This window comes from Pavona decussata, unplaced genomic scaffold, assembly GCF_977016875.1.
Source record: "Pavona decussata unplaced genomic scaffold, jaPavDecu1.1 SCAFFOLD_92, whole genome shotgun sequence".
NCBI lineage: Eukaryota > Metazoa > Cnidaria > Anthozoa > Scleractinia > Agariciidae > Pavona > Pavona decussata.
Genome location: NW_028145509.1, coordinates 366,127 through 393,768, shown reverse-complemented (window position 1 = coordinate 393,768; position 27,642 = coordinate 366,127). Strand labels below are relative to the sequence as shown.

Here is a 27,642-nt window from a genome sequence, read left to right as displayed (position 1 = left end):
AACTTTAAAGTAGGGAACCAATGACGCTGGAACGGCTGAGAGTTTTTCGCGTACAAGTTTGATTGACTTAACTCGAGTTAGTGATCTGTTTTTATGGGTACGTTTGAATAATACATTGTCTTGTTGTTTTGTAGAGGTTGAAATTCACGATCTTGACATATTAGGAAGCTTTAGCAACGAAGAAGGCGACGGCAACGGGAACACCAAACAAAAAAAAGCAATTGGCTCAATGACCAAAACAACAACTCTGCACGTGCATTACACTTTTTTGGTACATTTCTTTGCCGTCACTGCATGACTAGGACGTGAAATTTGCTGATGTGACGAATTTTTCTTTCTCTTTCTAAACTTGGGTGCGGTCTCCAAGAATTTAACTCCAGGAAATTTCACCTACATTTGACATTTAAAGCGACTTGGAATAATCGCGACGACGTTTGAAAAAACGCTAATTCATTTTTAATAGTGACGTTTTCGCTGCTGTCGCTGTCGTCGCCGCTAAAGCACCCTATTGCTGAGAAGGGCGGCAGCCTTCCAAACCATATCCTTGTAACTAACTTTGCTAGTTGTCTTCTAAAAAGAACGTTGTATGTCACTATTGCACGGCGTTTTGATTTAAAGTTAGTGACGCAAAGCAAACATATTGCCTCGAGCTTTGCTAAAAACCCCTGCAATTTTGACTTGAAGCTTTCCTGCCAAGCGCGTCAGAATACTTTTGAATCGATTGTTGCAAGACGAGAACCTTTTTGGTGTGTAGGTGATAATTATTTTGCAGCGGGTTTAACTGTGATTTCAAATCGCCCATGTTAACTGCCAGTGAGTTTAGGCGCGATTTCACCGCAGACTGAAAGAGGACATGCGATGTCTACATGCTGCCTTTGAAACACGCAGTTTAAAAATCGCAGTAAAAGCACCTTAAAAATATGGGAAAATGTTTATTCCTCTTACTTTACAGTGAAGGTTTTAAATCGCAGTTGAAATATCCCCAGAAATCGCTGCTTAAATTCCGTCAAAAATCGCCGGTGTAAATGGCTCTCTAAATGTAAACAAAATGTTACTTAAAGATAATGGGCCCGGTTGTTCAAAAGCCGATTAACACTAATCAATGATTAAAAGTTAACCGAGGATTTTATCTTCAAGTTGGTCGTTAAAATTTTTTTCGAAAGCTAATTTCAAGCTAATAGTAAGCCGGAAAAGTCTAAGCCAAAACTGAGGGACAAAAGTCTTTTGGAAAAATTTTTTTATTGATAAGTAATTAAACTCAAATCAAAGTTCCTGTTAAGCCAGGATTAACTTAATCGTGCTTTGAACAACTAGGCCCATGGGTTTAACTCTTACCACTCTACAATACGTTACCAACGACATTATAAATGATCCATACGAATCAAACAAAGACTTCTCTTAGAGAAACAAGTTATTTATGAGTTTCTTATGACACGAACGTATAGAACGTGACGGCGTTAATGAAATAAATGAGAATCCTTGTGAATGAAAACGTCTTTTGTGTTTCAATAATCCATTACGTGAATTTCTACGTCAACGCTTGTGTATTGATGAGGCGAGGTCATACTTGTTCAACCTAAGATCACACGAATCCCCGCCTTCGATCTTTCCGAGGGGGGGTTCTGCTCGCAGGGAAACACTTTCTATGCGAATAATCTGTACAAAATCTTTAATTAAGAGCGAAATCTTGATAATGAAAATCAACTACCCTTAGATTAATGCCTTTTATTTTCAAGTGGGTGTTGTTTTCGTCGTTTTGACTCATTGGTAAACTGATCGATAAACAAAAAGAAAAAAAAAACGTATGTAAGTTAATGGACGTGTTTTCCCCCTAAAACAGGGAAATATTGTTTCTGATTTGTTATTAGCAATTAAACTATTATTGGGCTTGACTGACAGCTGAATATTATTCTCCACCTTTTTGTCTGACCCCTTGAAAACGAAAGGCATTAGTTTATCCAAATCATTAAGTTTTCACTTGCCTATCGGCCAAATTACCTTATCTATACATATTCTGGCTCCTGTTTGTTCCGCGAAGAGCTGGAACTTTTATTGCTATCTCCCGTGGAATCCTGGGAAATAACGCTAAGCCTCATTTGCACGCCTGTCGGATCCCACTCGAGGCTGTATCGATTAGCTGGATCGAGTCTTACTTGAACGCATTCCACGTGGTCAGCGGATTCCGCCTTTCTCTCAGGCCCAGGACTCGGTTGTGGCGTGGGTGGAAGGTCAGGGATTGGCTGAGGGGGAGGGGGTGGTGGTGGAGGCATGAGTTCGTCATCTCCGTATTCGTAAGCGCATGAAGGATCCCATTCGAGGCTTGTTTTAGACACGCGAGACACAGTAGAAGCGGTGCTAATGCGATTCTTCTGTTTAAGTCCTATTGGTAATTCAGTAAGTTTGTCGCCCTCTTCAAGCTTGGCGAGTCGTCTTGTCGGAGACTGCGGTGAAGTCGGACCAGGCTGTACCGACGACTCGGGTTCGCTTTCCAAATTTATCGCTGGATTTTCATAAATTCTTATCCTTTCAGGACCTTTAAGCACCGTATCTGGCAAACTGTGCTTTCCTTTCTTTTTGTCTTTCTCGCTGATCTTAATTTTAGACTTCGGAGCAACTGGTTTGATGACTAAAAAAGTCGCCAGTCGTTCCCAGTCCGTTGGTTTACTGGGAGACTTTGAAGAACTACTAGGTCCAGCTTTCTCGTTTTGCTCTGCACACATTGCGGATCTGGACGAAGTAGGTGAAGTCACGTCCTCGTGAATTTCCAAACCGTCTGACCCCGCTCGGAATACCAAGACCCCGTTACGTTTCTCTTTAGCACGTTTCTTAGGTTTCTTCTCCCGAAGACGCACAGGCGATAAGGGTCTAAGCGGACTCCTGTTACCTTGGTTACCGTGCAGTTCTGCCTCTTTTCCTTCTAAAAGCGATTTAGTCCGTTTGTAAGGTGGTTGGACGACATCTTTCGTGTCGTCGAGTGTCGTCGGAACGCAGGCCAGAGTCTTCGGCCTCTTTTTAACTTTCGGCGAAAGAACCCGAACGATTATGTCACGGACCGGGCTCATGCGTCGTTCCCGTTTCGTGTTTTGATTTTCGTCTTTGTTAATTTCGCCTTTTATTTCTTCACCGTCGCATTGCTCCAAGGAAGGACCCATGCTTCCCTTCGAGGTACGCTGGCGTTTACCGTCTTTTTCTATGAAGTTAGATCTCCGTTTAGCCTGCTGTAGACTCCCTGTGTTGGAGGGCGGCTTACTCGGAGTGATGGACGAAACTACGCTAGAAAGCGTCGAATTTCCGTCGTTGATTTTCAAAAGCGCATTCGGCGAGCTCGGAGACACGCTCGGGGATTCACTACTCAACCACGTGACATTTGTGTCGGAGGATATCGTGCCGCACTCGCTTACGCCTTCGTCGTGCGCTCGGGCGCATCTCGTGGAATTCATTGGCGACCATGGAGCCGAGTGTAAGAGAACAACAGCTTCTTCGTGCTGGGAGTTCGTCGGAGATTTGTTCGTGATTATAACAGCACCCTCGGCTTTTGAAAGTTCGGAACCTCGCCGTTGCGGCACGGTTCCTTGTTGCACTTCTGTGCCTGTTAACACTTTAGAGGAAGTGTCGTTTCTCGAAGGCGCTTTGACCTCCACAGCTGACAAAGACTCCAGTGATTTTTTGGTGGGTAAGTGACCCATTTCAATATCAGTTTCGACTTGCTTGCCTTTCTCAGTCGTACAAACTGCCTCTTTATGGTCTTCTTTCCGACACGATAGAGCGCTGTATAGATTCTCCAGATGGTCGTTATCGAACGCGTACAAGAATGTGTGTAAGCAAGCGTTTAAGGATAGCGAAATAGCCATGGTCTGCATTGCTACAGTTTCCGTTAAAATTCCAGGGACTGTAAATAAGAAAATCGTGTACGGAACTGCCCAAGCAAAAAACGTGGAGAGTACTAGAAGAAACATGCGAACTGTGTTCCTGTAGTCAACAGTGACTGCAACTACGGTATCTTTCAATTTAGTTCGACATATCATGAAAATGTGCAGGCATATTAACGCTAGGCAAATCCCCACCAGAGCTAAATTTATGCCTTTGTTGATGTCCGTAAAGGATTTCCCACTAGAAAACGTTGAGCAAAGATAACCCCAGTTGCCAGATTTAGTCCATAACACAACGGTAGCTATTGTGGCAAATATCCAACTCTCAAAAACGTAGCCCATGGCTCGACATTGATCTATTAGACGCGGGGATTTCATTATGACAACGAGAAATCTTTCAATCGAGACAAGTACGAGCGAAAGAACAACTATTATGAGCCCGATGCACTTGATAATAAACAGCGGTACGCACAATTTGGCTTCCCAGCGTTCTTGGTGGCACTCTGAAGAGTCCCCGTATGTAACTGTGTCGGAGACTGTTACTATGACGATGTGCGTGCCAATTAAAATGTTCCCCAGAAGCAGATTCATGACGAAAATACACAGCGGAGATCGCCGAACTTCGCTGTTGCAAACTAACGTCAGTACAACTAGGAGATTCGACGCGACGGCGAGCAACCCGAACGTCCATAGCGCAAGCTTCACGCCCGTATTATCGCCAATCATCCCTGGCCAACACGTGTTATTAACAAACGTCTTCGAAGCTAAACAAATGACCTTTCGTTTCGTCTGCTTGTTCTCGCAGCTTGCGAGCACGCAGGAATGTTTGGGAAAGGGCGAGTGCTTTATGAGGTCTTCCCTAATATCCATGGCTTCAGCGCAAATCTGGTAAGCGCTTCCCGTGCACTGTTCCCGCGGCCTTTTGTAGAAGTCGCAATGGACGTTTTCTTGTCGCCTATCAATGGATACGTTGACAGTATGCGACCGGTTGAGAAGATCTTCAGGCAGATTTTCAAGGTTGTTACCATCCAAGCGGAGTATCTCCAACTTAGGAAGATTTTTGAAGACGTCGTCGTCTAATATAAGTTGGCCGTTGTTTTGTAGGTGCCTGCGAAAAAAGGTAGCAAACACAATATTAATGTCAACGTTAAACTTGAGGCAGCCATATGAAATTGAGCAACCCAGTGGTCCTCTTCGGATACCTTGATCCTAATCTGGTACCTTAGGTGTGGGAGAAATTTGCGTCCTTCAAGTTTTTACTCAGAACGTGCTAGCCTCTCGTTGGCTCAACCCTAACCTGAGGTCGTTTTGAGCAGGACTTAAGGTTATTTCGCCACGCAAAAATTGGGTGAAATTTAACTTCGGGAGAAACAGTTTCAAGGGCGAGTTGAGAGAGTGGTGGTTGTGGTAGAGGAGAGGGGGAGGGAAGGAAACATTGATACAACCAGGGCTAAGTTGCTCGAAGCATGGTTAGCGCTAACCATTGGTTAAGAGGTATTATAACCTATAGGTTGTCATGGTATTTAACCCGGATTAGCGCTAACCGTGCTTCGAGCAACTGGGCCCAGGTGTCCAAAGCTAGAGTTGTTCTTGTTATGATACTCAGCAAACAAGCTAAAGATACATACAGTTCTCGTAAGTTGCGAAGCCCTCTGAAGGAATGCCTCGTGAGAAATCGGAGCGAGTTGTTTGCGAGAGACCTGAAATTCGCAAAGTTGACATAAGTTAGTACAAACTCGAAAGTTACAGCCAACACTAGCACGACCAAGACGTTACAGACAGAGAAAGCAAGCGTGCAACCAGCATGAGTTAACGAAAGGGTGTCATCAACATTTAATAACTATTTTAACAAGCTGAAAATAAATGGCCAAATTTTCTTTAACAGAGCTTTTCTATAAATGCATGTAAACTATTTATGCATGGTGCTTCTACGGACAGCCAAGATGGAAATGGATTCCAAATTGAAAATGCCGGGCCGAAGTTTAATTCAAGTTCTTCCCTGTGTCTTGTATAAAGGGGCTCGTTTGTTCTCTACAACTTTACTGTATTTTGTCACGTTGATGATTTAGAAGAGTTCCATGTGTGATGAAAAAGGTATTCAGGGATAAATTTAGGAAATTTCTCGACCACTAAATGAGATAACCGCAAAACACTGCCTCGTTATAAGAGGTTTGCTGAAATTTACACAAATAATTACTAATCATACATGTGATTAAAAATGGTCACTTCCCGGCACGTCGCTCTGTTAGTAGTTAAGCTTAAATGAATTGCATTACTTACAGGTATCGAAGTGAAGTGAAATTTTCAAATGTTCCAGGTGGTATCTTGTTAATGTCATCTGATGATAGATCACTGAAAGTCGAACAAAACAAAACAGTTCAGTAAACCCAAATCCGAAACAGTGCTTCATGATGTTGGGAAATTGCCAGAGAAAACGGACCGTTGACAGAGTCACTTTAATCCCAAAACATAACAATATGACCTTCGGTGTATGAATCACGAAGACCAGAATTGTTCGAGTGACATCGTTATGATCTGGTTTGGGATTGTTGTTGCGGTTTTCGGCTTAGCTTCGGATTTCCCCTCTTCCCCGCCCCTTCAACATATCAGTTCCACGCGTGAATCAAATGCAGCCCACCTTCCCCCATCCCCCCCATTACGCAAACACATATTCGCGCGCGTTTTACACACATGAACGCCTTTTTCCTATCGATCGTTCTGTGCGTATGCACTTATACAGCGTGCAAAACTCCGTAAAACAAGAAGACATGGAACTCCATCATTTTTTTTACTTCATCTAGCTTGGCTGGGAGACAAACACGGCTTAAATTACAGCAAATGTACGCGATTTGAACCTCAGTAACTCTGCTGGAATCACTGTCGGATTTTTAAAGTCATTTGTATTGTAACGAACTTTTAAACTAAGTTTTAAAAGTTATTTGACTTAACACTATTTTCGCCAAATATACAGCTGTACCAGCCGTAAATGAAATCTCAAAATGTCATACAAACCTTTCTAATCAAAATATGCAAATTGTCGCGAGATTACAAGCAACACGAGCAGAAGATTTCTAATGTTAGTTCACGAATGCCATAACGCCTGTTATGTTCTAATTTTTGATTAGGTGAATTTCGTAACTTAGACCTACAAAACTAATTTTAAAATTTTGAGAGTTTATCAAATTCGAACAGAGTAAAAGCCATCTTTGCACCCTCCCCCTCCCCCCCCCCCCCCCCACTTCTCCCCCAAACCAAGATGGCGTCAGAAATCGTTAAAAGGGTTACACTACAATGAACCCGCAAAAGGAAGTACGTGCAGTTTAAAATTACCTAGAATATCGCTTTTGCTTGACAAGTAGCGGAGTCTTTTCTTCTTTCTTAAGATTTTTATTAAAATCAGCTTATCATAACGTTATCACGATATCTTGCATGATAACGATTATTTATCAACCACACCGGGTCGCGTCTTATTCTAAATTTAGCGTTACCTAACAATAAATTGATCCGTATTTTGTCTACAGCTGTGGTCCTGTGTTTAATAGGGGTGCAGTTGTTCACACCTTAAAGATTTTTAAAATCCCCCGATTCTCCAAGGGTAATAGAGAACGCATCATAAGCAAGCTTATCAAAATATTATTACATGGATCTCTGCATTATAGGCCGTAAAATAAACAGCCGCCACGCACCGTATCCAAAACTTGTATCGCTTTGTTTGTGTTTTTTTAGTAGCGTTGACACAAAGTGAGAAAGACGTTGAACAGAACGCAAAGAAGAGTTTATTTTCTGCCGACTCGTTCTTGGGGTTTTGCCATGTTTGTTTAAAAAACTCGATTGTAAAGACAATTGTATAAACGCGGTAACAACCACAATCGATAGCAATTAGTTAAAACTAACTTACACTTTTGAAGAGTTAGAAAACTCAGCCGTTCTGTATTTTCAGTTCACAATAAACTCTAACGTATTCCTAATAGGTGCTTTTAGAAAATTTTCCCAGCTTCCAGCTTACAAAGACTTGGGTTTTGTTAACGTTAATGCAGCTCAAGTTTCCGCGTTAAAACGTAATCTGTCGCTAACAATGTTTTTAGATATATGAATTCGGCCAGCCAGCGAAGAAAAACAGACTTTTGAAACTGTGCGTGAGGCTTTGGTTAAAAGGTCTTATTTTTTGCATGTTTACTCAATAAGGTCACATCTGTAAAACCTTAAACATCATGCTGTCCCACATTATAACTTGACAGTGGGAAAACAACTCCAAGACTATTGTTTCAACCGCAGCAAAAGAGTTCTGTAGGGACTGTCAAAACGCCGTGGACTTCACTCTCGTTAGTAAGGCCCTGTTCACACTAGGTAGAAGGACGTTCAGTCAGTCTCCTTGGCGGCCAAAGAGCAATCGTGTTCTCGTTGTCAACGTAGCGTCCGCCATTTTGTTTAGTGCATTGCAGGGAGGAATGTGGAAAAAAAACCGCGGGAACTGACAAATTAAAATCCTATTCAGACCAATGCCCGTGCCCTCAAGGACTGGTGCCCGAGTACACGGTGCAGAGATTTTTGCTTGGGCACCAGAAAAGAAAGCTATGTTTAAAATAGTGCCCGTGCCCGAGTACCGTCCCCAAGTTAGGAACTTTATTGAGCTAGCGTGCCCCACTCAGCTACGAGGCTGGTATTCTAGCTTAGAAGCCCCTGTATTCATAGGAGACTTGCGATTTGTGACATTGCCTAGCAAGCAAATGTTGTGCAGAAACACAAATTCACCCATTTATCGCTTGTAAAACGAGTTATACATCCAACAGTTGGCTCTGTAGGTAGGTGATTAAACCTAGTTCTAAGCCACAGCAAATCCGCATTAGTCATAGATCAACGTCACCGAGACAGATATAACACAACAATCAATGAGAGTTTTTGTCTACTTACAGGCGTGTGATGTTGGTAGGTAATATTTTCTTCAAGATCTTTAAATCTTGTACTCTGCATCGAATGGTCTCCCCACATTTGCACTGTCTCGGGCACTCAAACGCCACACAACAGCGGAGCGACGCCATTACAAGGAACACAACCAGCGCTACGTTCATCTTGCGTGCTTCTCTGGCCGAAGCTACGAGCTGTTTGAAGAGAAAATAAACAGAGAACCATTAAAAACGCAGTGTGAAAACAATCGCGAGAGATTATGACAGATAACGAGCGAATAAGAGTGACATTAATAACTCATATCTGTCTGATATAGAGTTGATAAGCGAAATTTACAGACTCCCAGATAAATGACCACAATTGAGTCCGTGGTTTCGATCGCCCATCGGTTGATTTCGCTGAGTTAAGTACCACACGTTAGAAAGACCTTTCCGGTGATACATCTATCGTTGGTGATCGCGGAAGGCCGTTTCCGTGAAGGCTTGATATGGTGCAGTGCGTGAGGTATAATAACACTATTGTTTACTTTATGGGTGACATTGATATGGCAACGCCCATGAGCAATAACGTGGCAGCTGGACACAAACTGCGTCGCGACGAATGGCGAAGAAAAGCTGCATATCTCAAGCTAAAACGGCAAGACACGATTAAGGGGTTCAAGAAGCGTTACTTTGTTTTTGTTCACAGACACAGGCATGAGAAATTCCTAGTTTTGTAAACCTACAAGGTGATTTCACTTCCTGGTTTGGTATGCGGTATATTTAAACCGAAATTTATGTCGCAGAAAGTTAAGTTCCCTTGGATTTGAAGCAAAGCTAATAAATGTTAGAGATCCTTTATGTACCACCAGCTACTAAACTTCACGTCCACATCAAACAGACTTTTCAGCTGTCTTTTGGGCTGTCGTGACGTTTTTGTTCGGCAAATCTTCGTGCACCCTTCCACGAAAGATTCCGATTTATATTTACAAATCCGATGCAAGCGCGCTTTTGGAATCAGTTAAGAATTGGAAGTATCATATTTGGCAAGTCATAAATCAGAGGAAACAGTTTATATAAGCTACATCATCAAAAGCTGCCTGGTTTCCACAGCTCTGTCGTCAACAGGCCATTTCCGAGTTGCTTTGAACCTCATTATGAAAACGAGGCTTCGTGCAAGCAAAACTTGCCTTTACATGAAAAGCTTTGCACTTAGCCTCGCATTCATAATGAGGTTCCAAGCAACTCTGAAGTGGCCTATTCTATTTCAGTCGTTTCTCTACTTTCGAATACTGACCAACACATAATATCTCCGTACAAAATCAATATTCAATCAAACATTCGTGAAACGAAATGAAGGGAATGAATTAATGACAGACCAATTGCAGTTTAAAAAGTAGTGCGAAAAGAAAGGGCTGTAATGAAAATGGTCATCAAAGACCAAAGTGTCTTGATTCTTAAAGAAATTCTCCCAACTGTACAATAAAAGAGCAACAGGGGTGGAGGGGGGGGGGGGGGGGGGCGAACTGTACTGTTTGCAACGTCTTACATGGTTTGTCGAAAGAACAAAAGAACGAACAACAGAACAATGTTCCCAGCCCTAAAAAACATTGCAGCTGCAGGTAGTCAGGGTCCAATAAAAACAGAGCGTTTAAAAAATGCGGGTCTGCTGCAGCAGGATACTCAAGGATAAGCACCTTGAACCTCAAAGGTTAACACCCCATCATTGGTAATTAAGCCTGTTTTTTTGGAAACCTTTAATTAATGAATTCTGGGTTGAAATATAAACGACATAAAATTGCTTTATCTGGAAAGCCCACTTTGAACTTCACCCCCAAAAATAAAAGTCCTGAAAACTGGCGTCGCTAAAACACAGCCCACTCTTTTATAATATCAGAGTGTTCTGGCGGTAACACAGTAACGTCTGGCAACAAATATCTCATGTTCTTTTGGCCGGCTGATTTCGGAAGATAAAGCAAAGCGATAATTCAATTACGAAAATTGACAACAATTTGCCGGAAAGCTGCTTAAAAGCAGACATATGAAACTCCCATAAAATATTTTCCTAGTTTATAGGAAGTAGAATTTACATCGTGCAAACTCTACTATTATAGATACGAAACAGTGAATTTATGTTTGGCATTGTGACAGCAAGGAACATTCTTTGCTACTGCAGAGTATTGTCATCGGCTTCTGTGAGTTTGCACGTGTTGCGTGCCTATTGTTTCAGCAATCCCCGTATCGTCAACTGCGTCTAAACCAGTTTGAAATTCATCGGCTTAAGATGTCATCCATATTCTTATCTCAAAATTCACCTCAGAACGACCTAGCAAATTACTTCACCTAGCTCATATCAATAGACATGTTTTTAAAAGCCGGTATGGTTCTGATCACGTACGCTTGACATGTAAAAAAAAAAAAACCCGCGGAATCAGAGCTGTATTCAGCACTTGAGTTAAGTTATTCACGATACGGACTACTTTAAGAAATTGAAAGTGTTAGCTTCCCTTTTTAGAAGAGCTGTATTACTAAGTATTAGAAGAGTAGATCTGATAATTCTCGGGGTAACAAATAATACAAAAAATAATTTACCTCTGAGAATGCAAACAAGAAAGTTCGCCGCAAGGATATCGAGATGAAAATATGGCCGCTGGTACACACAACGACTCGAGGCACAGATTAAAGAAGGAACAGTCATATTGTTTGTTGTTGCTGCCGCTTGGGATATACATCGACTACATCCATTTAGTTGATTAAGAAGTTAGTTTTCTGAGCAACAAATGTTGTCTGCACTTTGAAAGCGAGCCAGGTCAGTTTAACGCGTACTATGATCATTTGCGACCAAAACTGAACCATGACTGACTGTCCACTTAGGAGAAGTGCCTACTTATGCCAGACTCACAATGTAGTGTTTGTATGTGTGTGGCTGAAACCACGACTCATTGTCTGCCTTGAAGAGGTGCAAGCTTGTGAGAGGTTAAAAATGTAGTGTTTGTGTGTAGCCGGGATCACGACCGAATCTAAGACGTTAAAAAAAGAGGTTAAGAAGAAAAGGTTAAAAATATTCTGTTTGTGTGTGGTTAGGTCTATGATTGAGGTTCAACTTTAGAAAGGTGTCCACTTATGGGAAGTTAAAACTCTAATGTTTATGTGTGTGTAGGATCATGTCTGAGTGTCCGCTTGTGGTGGGAGAGGTATCCGCTTCCCAGGCTATAAAAATATTTATTTTTTTTACGCTGCCTATCATTTGCCAGTGTCAGTCCGGCTTAACTGTCAGTATACGGATGGATTTGCGTGCTGATGTTATCATGTTCTTAACGCCATCACTTAACTATCTTCGATCGTTATCAGTTATAACAACAGTCCCGCGAGCTGTCTATCCCAAACCGCACGCGATGAACCTTCTGTTTCCTCCGTGAACAACAAACCCGTGTTTGCACCGGAATTTTTTCTCTGATAAAGGGGACACCGTCAAAACACAGCCTCCGCAGCTTTCGACGAAATGCGTGGGTTGTAAGGGAAAATCTATGTACCGCTAAGTGAAATCTCAAGTGAGGTTCTATTAACCTAATTGGCTGATTAAAAAGAGTGCGTATCTTAATGAAGTTTTAATAGAAAAAGAATGTAATTCATGCCTTAGTCGATTTATAATGCCCTCGTATCAATGTCACTGATTATCCATTGTCATGATGTCCGGAGAACCGAGGATATATTTAGAAAAGAGCAAACATTTTTAGCATAATACATTCCTATTTGGAAAAAGATTGCAAACGGCTGGGTTCTACGAATTTCCGTTCTCATCTGGCTCTAGTTTCTTGTTGGATTTGTTTTCCTTAACTCCTCATAATCTCGGAGTTCAACCTGAAAAAATTATAAGGCTTAAAAACAACAAAACAGAAAAATAGCTTCACGAAAAAGTAAAGCCGAGTGACGCTGCCTGCCCTTAAGAAATTCATCCAAATCATTATTTAGCTCACTTTCATTTGGGTGGTCAAACTTTAGAGAAACCACCTTATACACCAGTATGCAACATCACAACATTGACTATTGGGAAGTACTGGTCAATTTGACCATTTGAAGGGTCACACTTGAGGATTTGATCCACAGACTCAAAATATAAAACCACCGTGTACACCCATAAAAAAAAAACATTCACAGGAAATTAGGGCTCATTTTCCTTCACTTAAATATCGATAAAACTCTTAGCAATGCAACTAGCGATTAAACTATTTTACAATGAGCCTTTCTTCCTTATGAAAAAAGCTACACTCTTGATATCGAGTTGACGTGAAATCGCCCATCTTAACGCATACAGACATGCGTGTGGGGGCCAACTGGCGGAAATATGCGTAACGCCTTTAAAATGTGGTTTGTTTTTATCTTTCCGCTCTAAAACCAAGTGTAAAAATGTTGGTTATTTCAAGTCTTGTTTGTTCCGCGTGGACAATCGGTTTCCTGATTAGATTCCTCATGAGGGAATGAACCTATTTCTGTTCAAGTTTAAGTTATTTAATATATTTTTTTAAATGACCCTGACTCATTGAAATCCAACATTCGTCTGTGAGGTGTATTATCCTAAAGGATGCGCTATCATAACCGTTTTGATTTTCTTTTTTATGGATATTTATCAGAATTTTCGTTTGTTCCTTTCTGGAGTAATAGGTAGAGATACAGGAAACATTGTACTCAACTAATCCTTCGAAATTATTGGAACTCATCTGAAGACGTGCAGTACCGTTAAGGTAAATTGACCGAAGATTTGACCCTTTAATTGAGAACAGATAGAGTTAAATTTCCCTTCAGCACGCACACGAATTTGGCCTTCTACACTTTCAAACGAAGTTTTCAAAACTTACCCCTGCAAAAAAGCTACGATTTAGCTCTTTTACGCAAGGGCATTCTCAGTTTAGAGGAATTACGAGGTTCTGTATTGAAGTTAATGCATGCTTCGGTGTACATGTAACAATAGACTGTAATATGCTTGCGCTGCTCAAGCTAGATGTTGTGAGCTAAATCTTACATCTATAGGGATGCTATTATGAAGATATGTAAAAAAAAAACAGTAAAACTAACCGCCATTCAGATTTCTCCCAGAGGACGCAGCTCCGCTGAATCTATACTCTGCCTTCGAAAATTAGAGATTAAAACACTGTTTGCTCCCACTGATCCAACTAACTGGTTACAGTTTTAAACGGGTTACATCTGCACATAAGATGCTACTATAAGTTGTTTACGCTATAAACTTCCTCAGGAAACAATCAACTAACATATGGAAATTACCCGATCAAAGCCGCACGTGACTGCGTGACGTCATGGGGCGCAAGCAGTTTTATCTTCGAGCGTTACTAAAGATTACTTGATAAGAACACGCGCCCTTGGATTAAAAAACACCCGTAAGTAGTTTAAGCCGTGAAAGGCAAGCTAACAACGGCAATGATTCAATCGTTGAAAAATTTGAGTTTAAGGTTAATCTGAGCGTGCATTTTTCTAGACGCAAATCTTGCAAATCCAAGACATTTTCTATAAACGATGGCGTAAAAATTGCTTTGCCTTCACTGGTTCCTTTTAATAGCTTTGTACGGTAAAATTTCAGAAATGAACACATGCACGGTGAGATCAATTTAAACTGGGTGATCTGGAATACAACGAACCTGCATGACCAAGTTTTCTGTCACAAAAGAAACATCAGTTTGCAAAACAGAGATCAATTTGTGTTGTTTCATTCATTTCTTGACAAACTTTAACCACTTTCTAGAAGGCTTCCAAGCATACCGTTTGAGTTTTCCCATTATCTGCAGCTGAGACGACTTAGTTTGATTTTAAGACCACTTTACATTCGTCAGAATCCCCCAAAATGGGGTGACCCCGAGCCCCCATAAAAATGACGGTCGCGACCTGCACTATTTGCAACGTCTTACATGGTTGGTCGAGAGGACAAAAGAACGAACAACAGAGCAATGCTCCCAGCCCTAAAAAGCAATGCAGCTGCAGGTTATCAGGGTCCAGTGAAAATAGAAGGGTGAAGGGTGTGTAGGCCTACTGAAGTGACAAAGCCAAGAAGAATATCGTGCACGGGTGAAAAGATAACGTTGGGGAGTGTCTGCTCTCTTTGTCAAGGACGTTATTTTGCTTTGCAGCCTTTGCACTCCCTTGTTTATCGTTCCCGACAAGAATTGTTAAACTAACAGTCACGGGAATTCAAAGTGCTACTTTTCCAGTTTGAGTGGTCACACTTTAGGATTTCCTGCACAGACGTTTTAAACTTTTAAGATGGTCTATTACAGAACAATGAACATTATTAAGGGAAATTACAGCTGAAAAGCTTTCGTCTGAATAATCACACTTTTGCACTTCATCCACAGACACAACAGTTAAAAATAGCGGCCATGGTCCCTAAACCGACTGACTTGCCGAGTGAAAAGGTTAAAAGTATGACAAGCTAATTTGCCCGTTTATATGGTTCACAGAAATTTTGTTTCAATACTCCCTGGAGGGATGTACCCCAGTAAAGAACATTGGGAGGGCTTGAGAACGCGGTGGAAACGACAGTAAGATTTTAACCTCTCACTATAATTTCTATGCGCAATTCCTCTTCTTCGATTCTTGTAACAGGTTAGAGGTGAAGAGCTGTTCCATGGCTGAATTTCGACTTTCGCCAATCACTTGCGCCTGATCTTTTTAACCAGGCGTAGCAGTAATCCCTATTGATGTATCAATTCTGTTTTATCAGTTTAAGCAGCTTTTTGTGTTATAAAACCTCATTTGGACATCACGGTTTCCTACGCTATCAGGCAAATTCCCCTCCCTAATTATTTACTGATACTATCGTTATCTAGGGGACCCCAGAATCCCAAGAAGACAACTCGGCGACAATATAAAGATTTGTGAGGAAAACGTCTCACGCACTGATAACTATTTTGAAATTAACAAGATACTATATGCACTGGGTGGAAGTCTGGTAAGCGCGTTAGAGGCTCGATCGAACGATCAGAGGGTTGCTGCTTGAAGGCTGCGGTCTACGCTATTTATGAGTTGTCGTTTCCCCAGGGCTCATCCACACTGATGAGTCTTCGAAAGCCTTCGTTTTCATTCAGAAACACACAAAAGATTTGCGTCCACACCAGCGTTTCCACACTGTTTTCCGTTGTTCACACTAGGGAATGAAAAATGATATCGAAAGATGCATTTGCTTTCAGACTCGTTTGCTGTTTTGTGCACATGATCCATACTTTCGTAGACTGCCGCCATTTTGCATAGTTAGTTGTGATGTAAGCGTTTTCGCAAGGCTTTGTTTTTCGTCCAAATAGACGTCCCCTCGGTTTCAGAAGTCCCCAGTTAGAACAGCGTTTTCGAAAACTTCCTTTTTACCGGAAGACATCTCAGTTTTCGATCAGACGATTGGCAAAAACGCATAAAAATGCACTCGTTTTCAATTCAGTGTAGAGACGGAGAGTTAATATAGACAACTCCGCATTGCCTCTCTCCCCACTGAGTTACAGAAACATTAGCAACAACTCGAACTGCTAACAAACTGTCGTGGAATAATCCTGAAAATTTCCGATCAGCAATACTTGATGGCTTGTTTGCACGCCACAAATGAAAGAAAAATGGCTCTGGCCACACGTTTCTGTAGCTGAGCTCTGATTGGTTAATTCCCTTTGTTATGATTGGTGGGTTGAGATTTTGTCTGTATATTTTACAGGAGCTCTATGGAAGGCTTCCTTGATATAGTGATAAATTTAATTTGGACGAAAATTTGACGGAAATAATAGGAAACACTTCGTGATCTGGGGTGCGTTTCATAAACTCCCGAAAAGATTTCGGACCCGAAAAACTATTTTACATGCACCAAATTTCTTACCAAAAGTTCATTTTTTGGGTAATTTTGGAAGCAAAAACATTTTAAGTTTTCCAAGATTAAGTTTGTACGTTTGTACGAAAAATAACTAATAATGTGTAGAAAAGGGATAAGAAAAATACTTTTCGGGCCCGAAAGCACTTCGGGAGCTTTGAGAAACGCACGCCTGGCGTGCGTCCATAACGACTGCCGATCGTTTAGGCACTATCGAGGAGGTTTCCCCTAAGTTTGGTCAAAGCTGTTCAAATATGATTTGACAAGGCAACTTTTCTTACCCATTAACTAGAGCACCGAGAAGAAAATACCAAGTGAGTTCTCCTGAGAAGAACAAACTATTATCAGTTTTTTAGTCAGTGATTTTTCCAAAATACGCAGGAAAAACTTGATAAAAATTGGCCAATTTCTTTAAGTTGCAATCCAAATCAATCCTGGCCATCCGCAGCCAAAGATAATTAACACTAGTTTCTGTGTCCTTATAGGGTCATCGTTAACAAAACCGAACCATCATTTCAATGTTTCCATCGATACAAATATGTTTTTTAGGGGGGACATACAAAGTGATACCACAAAAATGTGACATTGCCCCTTTTAGCTTTATTTTGTTAATCGTAGATTCGGCACCTTGCCCAAGCCGAGCTTAGCTTTAACCTTTGGATTATCTACGCCTCTTATCCAGCTAAGAATAGCAATTTGAAAAATGCATTTTGCTTAAGAGCGGCTTTTAGTCAATAATTGTATAGACTCGAAATTTAGTAACACCCAATCTGTGCGTGTATATTTGACAGCGACTTGACGTCATCATTGCGTATTTCATATCAAGCATGGTTTTGTATCTAGCAGGCCAGCAATGGGACACTCGCGCCACACTATGGGGCGACCTGCATAATTTGCAACGTCTTACATGCTTTGTCGAGAGGACAAAAGAACTAACAACAGAACAATGCTCCCAACCCTAAAAAACAATGCAGCTGCAGGTTATTGGGGTCCAGTGAAAATAGAGATTGCGAAGAGCGCAGGTCTACTACACACGAGCCTACGTAGATAAAGTTTAACTACTACCGGTTTCTACAGCAAGAGGTAACTTGGGAAAATACTTCTTCCCCCGGATGGGTTCCAAGTCCAGTACAGGCTTGTCCCAGAAATTTGTTATACCCCTGGTTTTAGAGAGAGAGACGATAAAGAGCAAAGATGTTGTCTACAAACCAAAGTGCTGGCCACCGCGCACGCCTTCACAGTGGTAACTTAGCCACTATTAACTGCGTTTTATACATGATAAAGCTGCAAATTTTTTAACATGCCAACTGTAAAACGCCTATTTTCCGGTCACACAAGGGCATTCTCTCCATAGTTCACCGAATACAATCGAATATAGCTAGCGTATACTGACACATGACATACTGAGCGACTTCGAGCGACTGCAGACTGTCATGCAACAAGTGCGGCTTAACCACTTGAGAGGTCAACTTATCCTCAAATGAGAAAACGACCAAATTCCATTGGAGCTGATTGTGGTTTTAAAAATCCTTTCACAGAATGGAATTTTCTTTCAAGTAACTTAAGTGTGTCTGTCATTACATCATTGATCCGTCTCCCTCGCCGGCTGTGCTGAGATTTGTGTTATTTTCTTGGTTGTATTTTCCTCAAATTTTAGTAGTATTTTCGAATGTTCACTCAAAAATGATTTAGTAAGGCGATGTGGAATATATTTGTCTTTCTTGTGATACACAATTTCGACGTTCGCTTTCCGTTTGCCTGGAAACATTGCAAGTTCCTGACAGAGTTCGATTCTTTTTATGAGTAATTTACAATTTTTTATTTGCTTTAGACGACAAAATCATGTATTATATTGTCAAAAATAACGAAAAAAATTTGAGAACCGACAAGGGCAGTTGAAAACACCAGGAACGCACATTTATTTTGATCTTGAGGAGTGCACGTTTAAACCAATATATCGCGCTTAATATAGTATTACGATTTTTTTAGCCAATCAGAACTCGTGAAACTCCTATTTTGTATTATAAAGCCATGCAGATGAACACAGGCCAGAGGGGAGTGGTTTTCACATTTCTGTAGGAATGCGCGAGGAGTACACTTTGAAATCAATACAGCACAGACACCACTCAACGTTTTACGCGCTAATAAAACATAAGTTTTAACCATCAAAACGCGTGAAGCTTCTAATCTATACCATTTAGACCTAAAGGGAGATGAGATGTTCAAGTCTCTTTCACTCCCATTCTATATAAAATTCCTTTCAAATGGAGTAATTCTCAAATCAACTACTTCATTCCATTGTGTAATTGTCTTGAATTGGAATTGTGATGATTGTGTGTGGTCTCCAGCCTACTTTGTCGGTCAGGGCCTGAGAATTGTCTGCTTGCCAGTTTCTCCCAGTCGTTCATCAATAAATATATTTGAAAATTTCATAGGTACGGTATAGTAAAATTCTCGTTCATATACCACTTGGGTTCGAACCTCAACTATTCGCACCAGTTTCACCTAGCTTTTTGTTTGCTCTGGGTCTTTGGTTTGTTTTTTGCTTAATGCCTGGGCGTAACAAGGCGTGACTCAAAAGTACACACTTACATAAGCTTCAAGCGCTGATAGCTGGTTTTTGACAAGCAAGTATTGAATTTATATTGTTGCTACACCTGCTATTCATGACAACCTATATTTAGAAGGAAATCTAGAACTTTGTACTCGCCGTAAGTGAAGTATTTGAAGGATGATGTCCAGCCGTGTGTCTATTAATCTTAGTCCCGCGGGGGGGGGGGGGGGGGGGGAGGTGCGGGTATAGTACCCCTCCATATATGTAGGTATGTGCAGCCCTAATGGGTATGGTTTTTTGAGCCATTTTCGTCTCAAATAGGGTCTAGATTTTAACCATTTGGTCTCCGAGTTGGAATACAGGTAAGGATTCTAGAGACCAGGTCTGAAAATGGGTTTGAATTTCACAGACCAGGTTTAGAAAGGGGTACCGAAACATTACATATGTCGGTCTGAAAAAGGATCAGGGTTTTGAGAATCGAGCCGCACATCTCCCCCAAAAATTTCGTGACTCACCCACCGGATTAAGTAGCTGCGGGCTCCAAGAAAAAATACTTCTTTTACGATGGAAACCATCTTCAATAGTGGTCCAGTTTTGTTAAAAATTACCAGAACTGAATCTATAAAAATAGACAGTCTTTGCTCCACATTGGACCAGCACTTTCTAAAATTCTTTCTGTGTATAACTTGGAACTAGAGTTTTCTAAGTGACTGCGGATTGTTGTTCCTTCGAGAATCCATTTTCTATTGCCTTATTTTTGTTTTCATGGAGCATTTCTAGAAGCTGAAGATATATACTAACTTATAATTTTAGCATGGTAAGTTGTACCGTCCAAAATTCACTTCAGGATCCGGATCCCTTACTCTTGGTATTAACTGGGGAGCATTAAATGTCTTAAATAAGCAAAGATGTTAAGCCAAGATTTTGACACAGTTTCTGGCAAATTAATGTCGCAGAAAAATTCCACTGTAGTACAGCATGGTCCTTTAAAGACAATGAGAAACAGAGCTCAAGCACTTGACCCCTAGATCTTCCGTCCACCGCAAAGCCGGTAGCCGGCACAAACCACTGCATCTATTCATTTACCCGTTTGTCAGCTCTTGTGCCAATGCAAATTTCATCGATTCATTCTGTGACCGCGGTGGATTAAAAGTGACCACATCCGGAGTAAAAAAATGATAGCGGTCACATTAATTCCCGGACTAAGAATATTCTTTATATAGTTGGCTCTTAAATTTGTTTGTTCCAAGTTAAAGCGAACAATGCTCGCGTGTAGTCAGTGTAAAGGTTTGTTTACCGCAAGCTACAACTTGTACATCGTTGATGGCATTCACTCAGTTTATCATGGTATTTCGCAACATGGTGGGAATTGCTTTTTGGCTTGAATTTCCAAAGCTCTTTCGTTGTTTTTCTTTCTCTTAACCCGGCTTGTGTAGTAATCGGTTTATGAACATGGAGTTGTCGTTTTAAGGGCCGGCACCAAAAAACAACATTGCATTGAAAATCGCCTTTCTTTCTACGAAGAAACTTTTCAGAGCTTAGCTGTAAATTTGTTATAAGTCAATGAGGTTTTCCTTAAGGTCATTCCTGTGTTATTAAACTACTTAAAAATCTTAAACAAAGTAACCGTGGAATGCTACGTGTTCGCCCATTGTTGTTAGTGTTTTATCGAAGATTAAATAGGTCCATAAATGTTTCTTAAAGTTAAATTACGTACGCATCAACTGCAAGAGGGAATTACAGTTTACAAGTAAAAGTTTCCAAACGACTTTTTAAAGTACCGACAATTCTTTCCAGTTTCCTCCTTCCGATTGACAATAATTCGCCATTAATTAATCCTTTGTGTGCATGGGTTCATGGTGTTCTATAATCCGCCATATTGTCTCATCTCTCTTGCAATATTCCTTCTTTGTTTCAATATTTCCGTCTCTGTTCCTGTACCATCAAAGTTCTAAAGTTTAGCCGTTAATTAAATTTGTTAGTAGTTCCTGAGGTCAACAATGAGACATTTTGCCGCCGAAACGGTTTCTGCACCCAGTTATTAGTGGTTAGCCGAAGGGCGTAAAAATTGCATGAGGGGTTGAAAACTTTTCTGGAAAAAGTTTCCACACAAAGCAGAGTAAGTTGAAAGAAAGCTACAGCTTTCCGCTGAAACGTTTGAAAGTTTGGAGATGACCTTTAAAACAATTGCTTCGATTTCAGGAACAAATTAAGTTTTGAGATTAATTTTATCCTTCCGTGGTTTTTAGTTGCTGTAAATAAAATTTTTAACAAGTTTGGCTCACCGCACAGGAAATACGATGGACTGAACAATTTTCAGGGTAGGTTTATTCTTTTATAGTAAACTATGTTGGAATGACAACGCTATCTTCATCCGGCCTCCATCCGGTATCTGCGACGAACTGAAGCCAATCTTGTTTTCTTGGTGTACCTCATTACAAAACTTCGAATGAAATTTTGCATTTTCGGATAGGACAGAAAAAAATATTGATATCAGTGAAAAAAAGCATCTAAGAAAGCAAGCAAATCTGTGAATTCGGGCGTTATATCTTCCTTATATGCGAAGATATATGTCCGGGAAATTTGAATCTTAAGTTTAAACGTAACGTAAAGTTTGCAAAAAACGGTGATGCGGTCTATTGACCATGGGCTATCGATCGCGAATTCTCGTCTAAGTTTTCCCCAAACGGTCGATCGCGGGAACGACTTCAAGTGTATTGCTCAAACATAACTGAAGAATTGCATTTGCAACAAAACGAGTACTCTTGTTATTAAACTTTGCAAATACACCACGACCACGATGGTTATTTTTGGCCGGCATGGGTAATTGGCATCCTTATCAGAAATCAAAAGATAAATTAATAGAAAAGCGGTCAACAATTCTACTTAAAAGGTATGTAGGTGTGTCGAAAGATCTAGACTAACGAAAGCGGCAAACTCCTATAATTGATCACAAGAAAGTAGGAGAGATAACCTTGGACATGTTTGGAGAATTAGTAGAAGTTCAATTGAGTGCCGTTTTCAATTCAGGCGTTAAGAAATCATTGAGGCGTTGCAGCAGGTTTTATAAACTTCTACTGGATTCGAATAACGACAAAATTAAATGAATTACAATTCTAAAACTGCTCGCTGGCGATAACCCCAAATTACAACCTTCTGTCCTTGGGAACTTTGACGGCCTGAAAGCGGGCGCTGTCCATTGTACACCAAACCAAACAACGATTTTGGATTAATTTACGGTATTTGTCAAAAAGAACCGTTATCGCGACACATGCAGGGCACGGTTGACCTGCCAACAAACAATTCTCAAAGGAAAAAAAAAGTAAATAGATCGCAAAATATGTTTCGTCTTACAGTTTACAAAAGGTTGGTAAAGTAGCTAGTCTGTTTCACGGCTCCCCCACAGAGCTCTCCGGCAATTCCCTTGTACCTATTTATAATCCACAGAGGTCTTAAAAAATTGATCGAATCGGTCCAAAAACAGCACTCTCTTTGGCCAAATAAATATTTTTGCCGCCCTCTTAGAGTTTATGTAACTCGACGTAATTACCGTTAGCCGATGACAACCTTTGAGCCAGTTTTCTGGCAATTCTCTTTCCGGACAATGACCTCTCCGTTTTCCGTTACTTTGCCCTCCTAGCTAGGAAGCTGCCATCTTTGAAAAATAACAATGTGATAATTCAGTGAACGACCATTGGCGGAGTAGGTCCTTAAAGAGAGCATAAAATTAAGAAAATGTCCCGCCCGACGAGTCATTTGACCCGTATTCCGAGAATTTTCTGCGAAAAATCAAATTTGTTCAGTAATTTCAGTTCGCCATTCTTGAATTGGGCGTTTACCGAAATTGAAATGCTTTAAGAGTTCAGCGCGATTTATCTTTCAACGCTCTCCTAAGTACACTTAGTCCCGAGACACCAAGATTTTTAAATGGTTAATTTGCAATAGCAATCTCTATTTAACGAGAGAAGTTATCTTCCCAGAGGTAAAATAAATCAAATCGATTATCACTTTGAACTGAAGTGCCATGGGCAAGTCGTTTGAAAGAGACCGATATGGTATCTCAATGAAAATTATTTTCTTTCTCTTTAAACGTTGAACGCCCTGGAACGCTCTATTTAAAATCCGTGGAGCAACTCTGTGATCAGTAAAGCGATACAACTGCATGCTGCACAAAATTCATATTAATACAAACATTAAAAACTTAGCCTTAAAACTGTCGAATCGAAGCCAACGCTTATCCAATATATTACTTTCCTTCCCAAACTTCACATTGGTTTCTGTCTATTTATTTTGCAAATCAACCGCACACGTTAGATTTTTAATAAATCTTTTACATATTCATGAACTCTGAAAACAGCAAGTGAAACTTTAAGTGGGTAGTCCACGGCATATATTCTCGCGAAAATCGGGAATTAAAGTTATCGAAAGTAGCTTGCGTCCGACTCGACACGAATCCGAGGGCATCTTCCCTTATCAAGAAAAGCTAAGAATAGAACTAGATTGATATGGTTATTGAGTGCCTTTGACACAGAGCGACGATCAATAGACCAATTTATTCTTGCTGTGCTTTGTGATTGAAACACAGAAGGAAACGAAATGAAGTGCAGTTAAGTTTACGACCGCAAGGTTGTATATATCAGTTGCTAAGCCTTGCACTGCGAAAATAAATTGCTTTTCGCCTGTTTTTGTAGCAGGCGTAAGGCACAACGCGCGCTGCGACTTACCGAACTTTGAAATGACAGCTCCCGGTTTCACAGTCCAGCTTGCGGTGCTTTGTTCCCCCGTAAAGAGAGTCTCAGGGCCTGGTATGCTGTTAAATGCATTCAAAGATTCCTGCCAAAAGTACAAAATCAAATGTGCGGTTTTAGAGCCATACCAAACCTTGTAGCGCTTGACCGCAATGTCATTACTTAAAGGGAACCAAATCCGACTCTGTCAAATTGGCAGATGTTTTTAAGTCTTGCCCCATGATCCGGTTGTGGGTCAAAATGATTGCCGATTACAAGTGCTGTTTCCTTAGCTGCGAAACGTCCTCGCAAGGAATTCGGCATTTAAAAAGGCGCAACCGCACTTTTCGACCGGTCTTTCATATTCAGCCCAGCGTCGTACATTAAAGCACGGTACCTTTATCCCGCGGGGATTTCACGTTTGATCGACGGTCAGCCGATAAACGAAGCAACGCTCATGTTTTTTTCGGCGCGTCTGTGCCACTTAATAAACACGCCGCATTAGCTATGCAAAAGTTGAGCTGATTTGATTGAAAGGCGATTCGGCGCCACTTCTCAGGCTGCGAGTGTTTGCAAATTGTCAACAATTCATTGTTAGTGATGTATAGGGCTGCGATTGTGTTTCGCGTCAAAAAGCAAACACTTCGCGTCTAAATGGACGCAAGGCCCAGCCAAAGTTTACTTTTCAAAGTGCAAAATTAATTACGTGCGGCCTGTTTCAATTGTACTCGGGTAGAAATCTTATTTGGTAATCTTCGCTTGAATTGTGCCCCTACTCCCTTGAGTAAATTGAATTGTGTCTTTTTATCTGCGATCTACCCGTTTAATTTGATCCAAGCGAGATTTAATTATGTCACGAAGACCGGATATAAAACAATCACCGGGTCACTACTGTTTACTGTAAAGAAAAAAAGATTGTGCTTACTGTAAAATAAAAAAAGAAGCTACGTACAAACAAACTTCAAAGTAAACTTGCAAATTCGGTAAAATCTGAAAGAGCTAAAAGGTATGAAAATTAGTGTCCTCGATTTTTTTTTATTATTATTAAATATGATAAAGATCTGGGAAAAACAAAAGTCATAATTAAATCAAAACTATTGTTCTTATTTGTGCGTTTCGTAGTTACATTTCTTAACCGTGCTTTCAACAATTTGTCAGATCAACAACAAAATCAACCTTAAAAAACGCGTTTAAAAATATGCATCACAGAATCAGTTTTCACCTGGCAAAACAGTGCATTTTTCACCCTTCATTAATCACCGAGAACTTAACGTTTTCAACGGAGTTTTTGACATTCTCCACGAAAATGATACAAGATCTCCATTGCAAAGAAAACAGTCATGAAAGAAATCTATTTCTTTTAGCTCCGACTGCATCGACTGGCGTGGTTGTCTAGGTTTCAAAAACATTTTATCGTACTGGAAATGTTTTTCTAGCATAATGTAAACGAATAAAGTTATCATAGTTTGCTACCCACGTGATATAGTACTTGAAACTGTAGCTGTTTAAATTAGCAAAAGGCGCATTTCCGCTTTCTGTTCAAATAACGCATGCGCATCCGTCAACAAGCGCACGCGAACAAATACTTGTAAGCCGGACTCTGTGGTTGACAATGTTTAATGTCTGACCGGTAGATATGTTAGAAAAAGTAACCCAGGTCATATAACCACAAACCGACTAGGTGAAATTGAAATATCAAGGTGGAATCCTAAAATTAAAAGGGAAAGATTTATTTTGTAAACATAGAGGAGATAGTGACAGGTAAATTTGCTTTCGCTTTCGGCAACGTCAAATACAACTTGCTTTCCTCAAATGACTGTTTAACTAGAAAAATAGAGTGATTCCGAAATTTCATATTTTTCATGGCTTAAGCCAATTTTACACAACAACGTGCAAGTAATCAAAGCAAAATTTAGGTGTGTCTTGAAACCTATGCTGCACTCCGTTGAGTTTCAAACAAAGCAAAACAGCGTGCCTTTCCACGTTCAAAAGTACAATATTTTGATTTCCGACGTTTGAATGTTTTAGCTGTTTGCGGCAGCTAAGAAAAAAGCTAGAAATTCTTCTTGTACTGTTTACAATTATAGTTCGTTACTTTTACACCTGTTTCTTGTTAATTAACTTGAGCGCTCGAGCTTTCCTGGAGCTGTAAATATTTTGCTTCCCGCAGCGTATATCATGGTATCTTAAACCTTCACGTAACTTGCGAAAAACTTTCACGATTCTTACCACGTTAGGGGCTCGCCGTTTCACGCCAGATCAAAAACGATAAGCGTCTTTCACACTGTTAACACACGGTGAATTAGACGCTATAAATATTTTATGGCCAGAGATGTAAAGACATGTCTTGAACTGCTTTTCTAGATGCAGCAGTTTTGCGGTTCTAGCACGCCTAAATAGCCAGGCAGCAAATCCTTCCCAGAAGGCGATTCTGGTTTATCAAGCTGATTTGCATGACACCTTGTGACACCGGAACGTCTTTCAGTAAAAACGCGCGAATGTGGCTCAAACTAAGATGTTTGCTTGGGCTTTAGTACCAAGTAAATCGCTCAAAGTGGTTTGATTTCTGATTATATACAGCTGGTAAGCTTCAACTAAACTTTTTGTCCTTTCTTTTTCAGTTTGCACATTGCAAACTGTGCGGATTAAAAGGGCCTTTCAGAGTGGTATTTGTGTGAATGAAGTCGTTGACAATCGAAATGTGCAATGTTTTAGAGAATGAAAACACAAGTTTTTCAAACTCAGGACCGCTATCTCCGTCTGAACAGAAATGATTGAAAATTGTTCACTACGCACTAACATTTCCCATTTGGGAGGAGACCAGGAAGTTCGTAACCGCCCTCGAAGACGCTGTTGTGGCTCATTGCGTGACGAGCCAAAAGAGCGTCTGCGAAGGATCGGGAGGCCAGAAGTTCGATAATAATTAAATCTAAATGACACCCGAGGTGACCAGTTTAGACCACCCGAAAATGTTTTTCCACCAAAACAAGCCGCAGGGCGTACTTGACACTTGGCTGATCAAAACGGTGAGATGCAAATTTCCTGGGATGCGTTTAGTCTCCTGGTGGCCTTAACAGGTTTTAGCGCTGACATCATTTTCTTTTGTAAATAGTTTAACCCTCGGTTTTCAAAGTCACGCAGACAAGTCCTCGTAACACTATTCCAGAAAAGCAGACTATCGTTTGTACTTGTCGTAATGTTTTCACTTTCAGAGCCCAGCTGGTGAGTCATTTTTACACATTTAGATAAGTTGTAGCTTTGCGCCAAACACACAAACGAACTTTTTAAAATAGCGGAACTTTGCAGAAGTATGTTTTCTTTCTAGACTTTCGAGATCGTGGTCTCGCAAATTCTTGAGGCGGAGCCTGCGCAACCACCGATAGCAAACTTTCAATCGGTGGAGGTCAATTATAACGCCAAATAAGCCTTTCACGGAAAATTGGCCGCCATTTTGATTTGAGGCAAACTTAGCGCAAAGTCCAGTGTCTGATGAGGGCCAATTCACGTGAAAGAATCTTAGCGTTTACATGCTTTTGGAGTGCCCATGTGTTAACTCTCAGCTGATACAAAACTAACACCAACTGTTGCCGGAACCCGCCGGAACAAATGTTTCTCTCACATGCACTATGGTACACTGAAATAAACTTTAATCAGGTAGAATCCCTTATAGGAAAAAAAACTCTCTTATCTGGTAAATAGCATGCATGTACATGCACGACCGGTGATGACTCTCTCAACCTTGCATTATTCAACAGAA

At 40.6% G+C, this 27,642-nt stretch overlaps 1 protein-coding gene across 7 annotated transcripts in view; it reads right to left on the bottom strand.

The window, feature by feature from the left end:
* Positions 1-873: 873 nt before the first annotated feature.
* Positions 874-27,642, bottom strand: part of LOC146473684 (uncharacterized) — a 37,209-nt gene continuing 10,440 nt past the window's right edge. For 5 of the 7 annotated variants that reach the window (XM_085117723.1, XM_085117722.1, XM_085117726.1 and 2 more), the window contains 5 exons: positions 23,883-23,991; positions 8,781-8,968; positions 6,150-6,221; positions 5,498-5,569; positions 874-4,977 (listed from right to left, as the gene is read on the bottom strand). In XM_085117723.1, the coding sequence (XP_084973849.1) occupies positions 2,004-4,977; positions 5,498-5,569; positions 6,150-6,221; positions 8,781-8,938 (3,276 nt within the window). In that variant the 5' untranslated portion in view covers positions 8,939-8,968; positions 23,883-23,991 and the 3' untranslated portion in view covers positions 874-2,003. Of the gene's footprint in view, positions 4,978-5,497; positions 5,570-6,149; positions 6,222-8,780; positions 8,969-13,825; positions 14,013-23,882; positions 23,992-24,282; positions 24,376-27,642 lie in introns of those variants that run through there. The other 2 variants (XM_085117725.1, XM_085117720.1) reach the window with 2 other exon arrangements.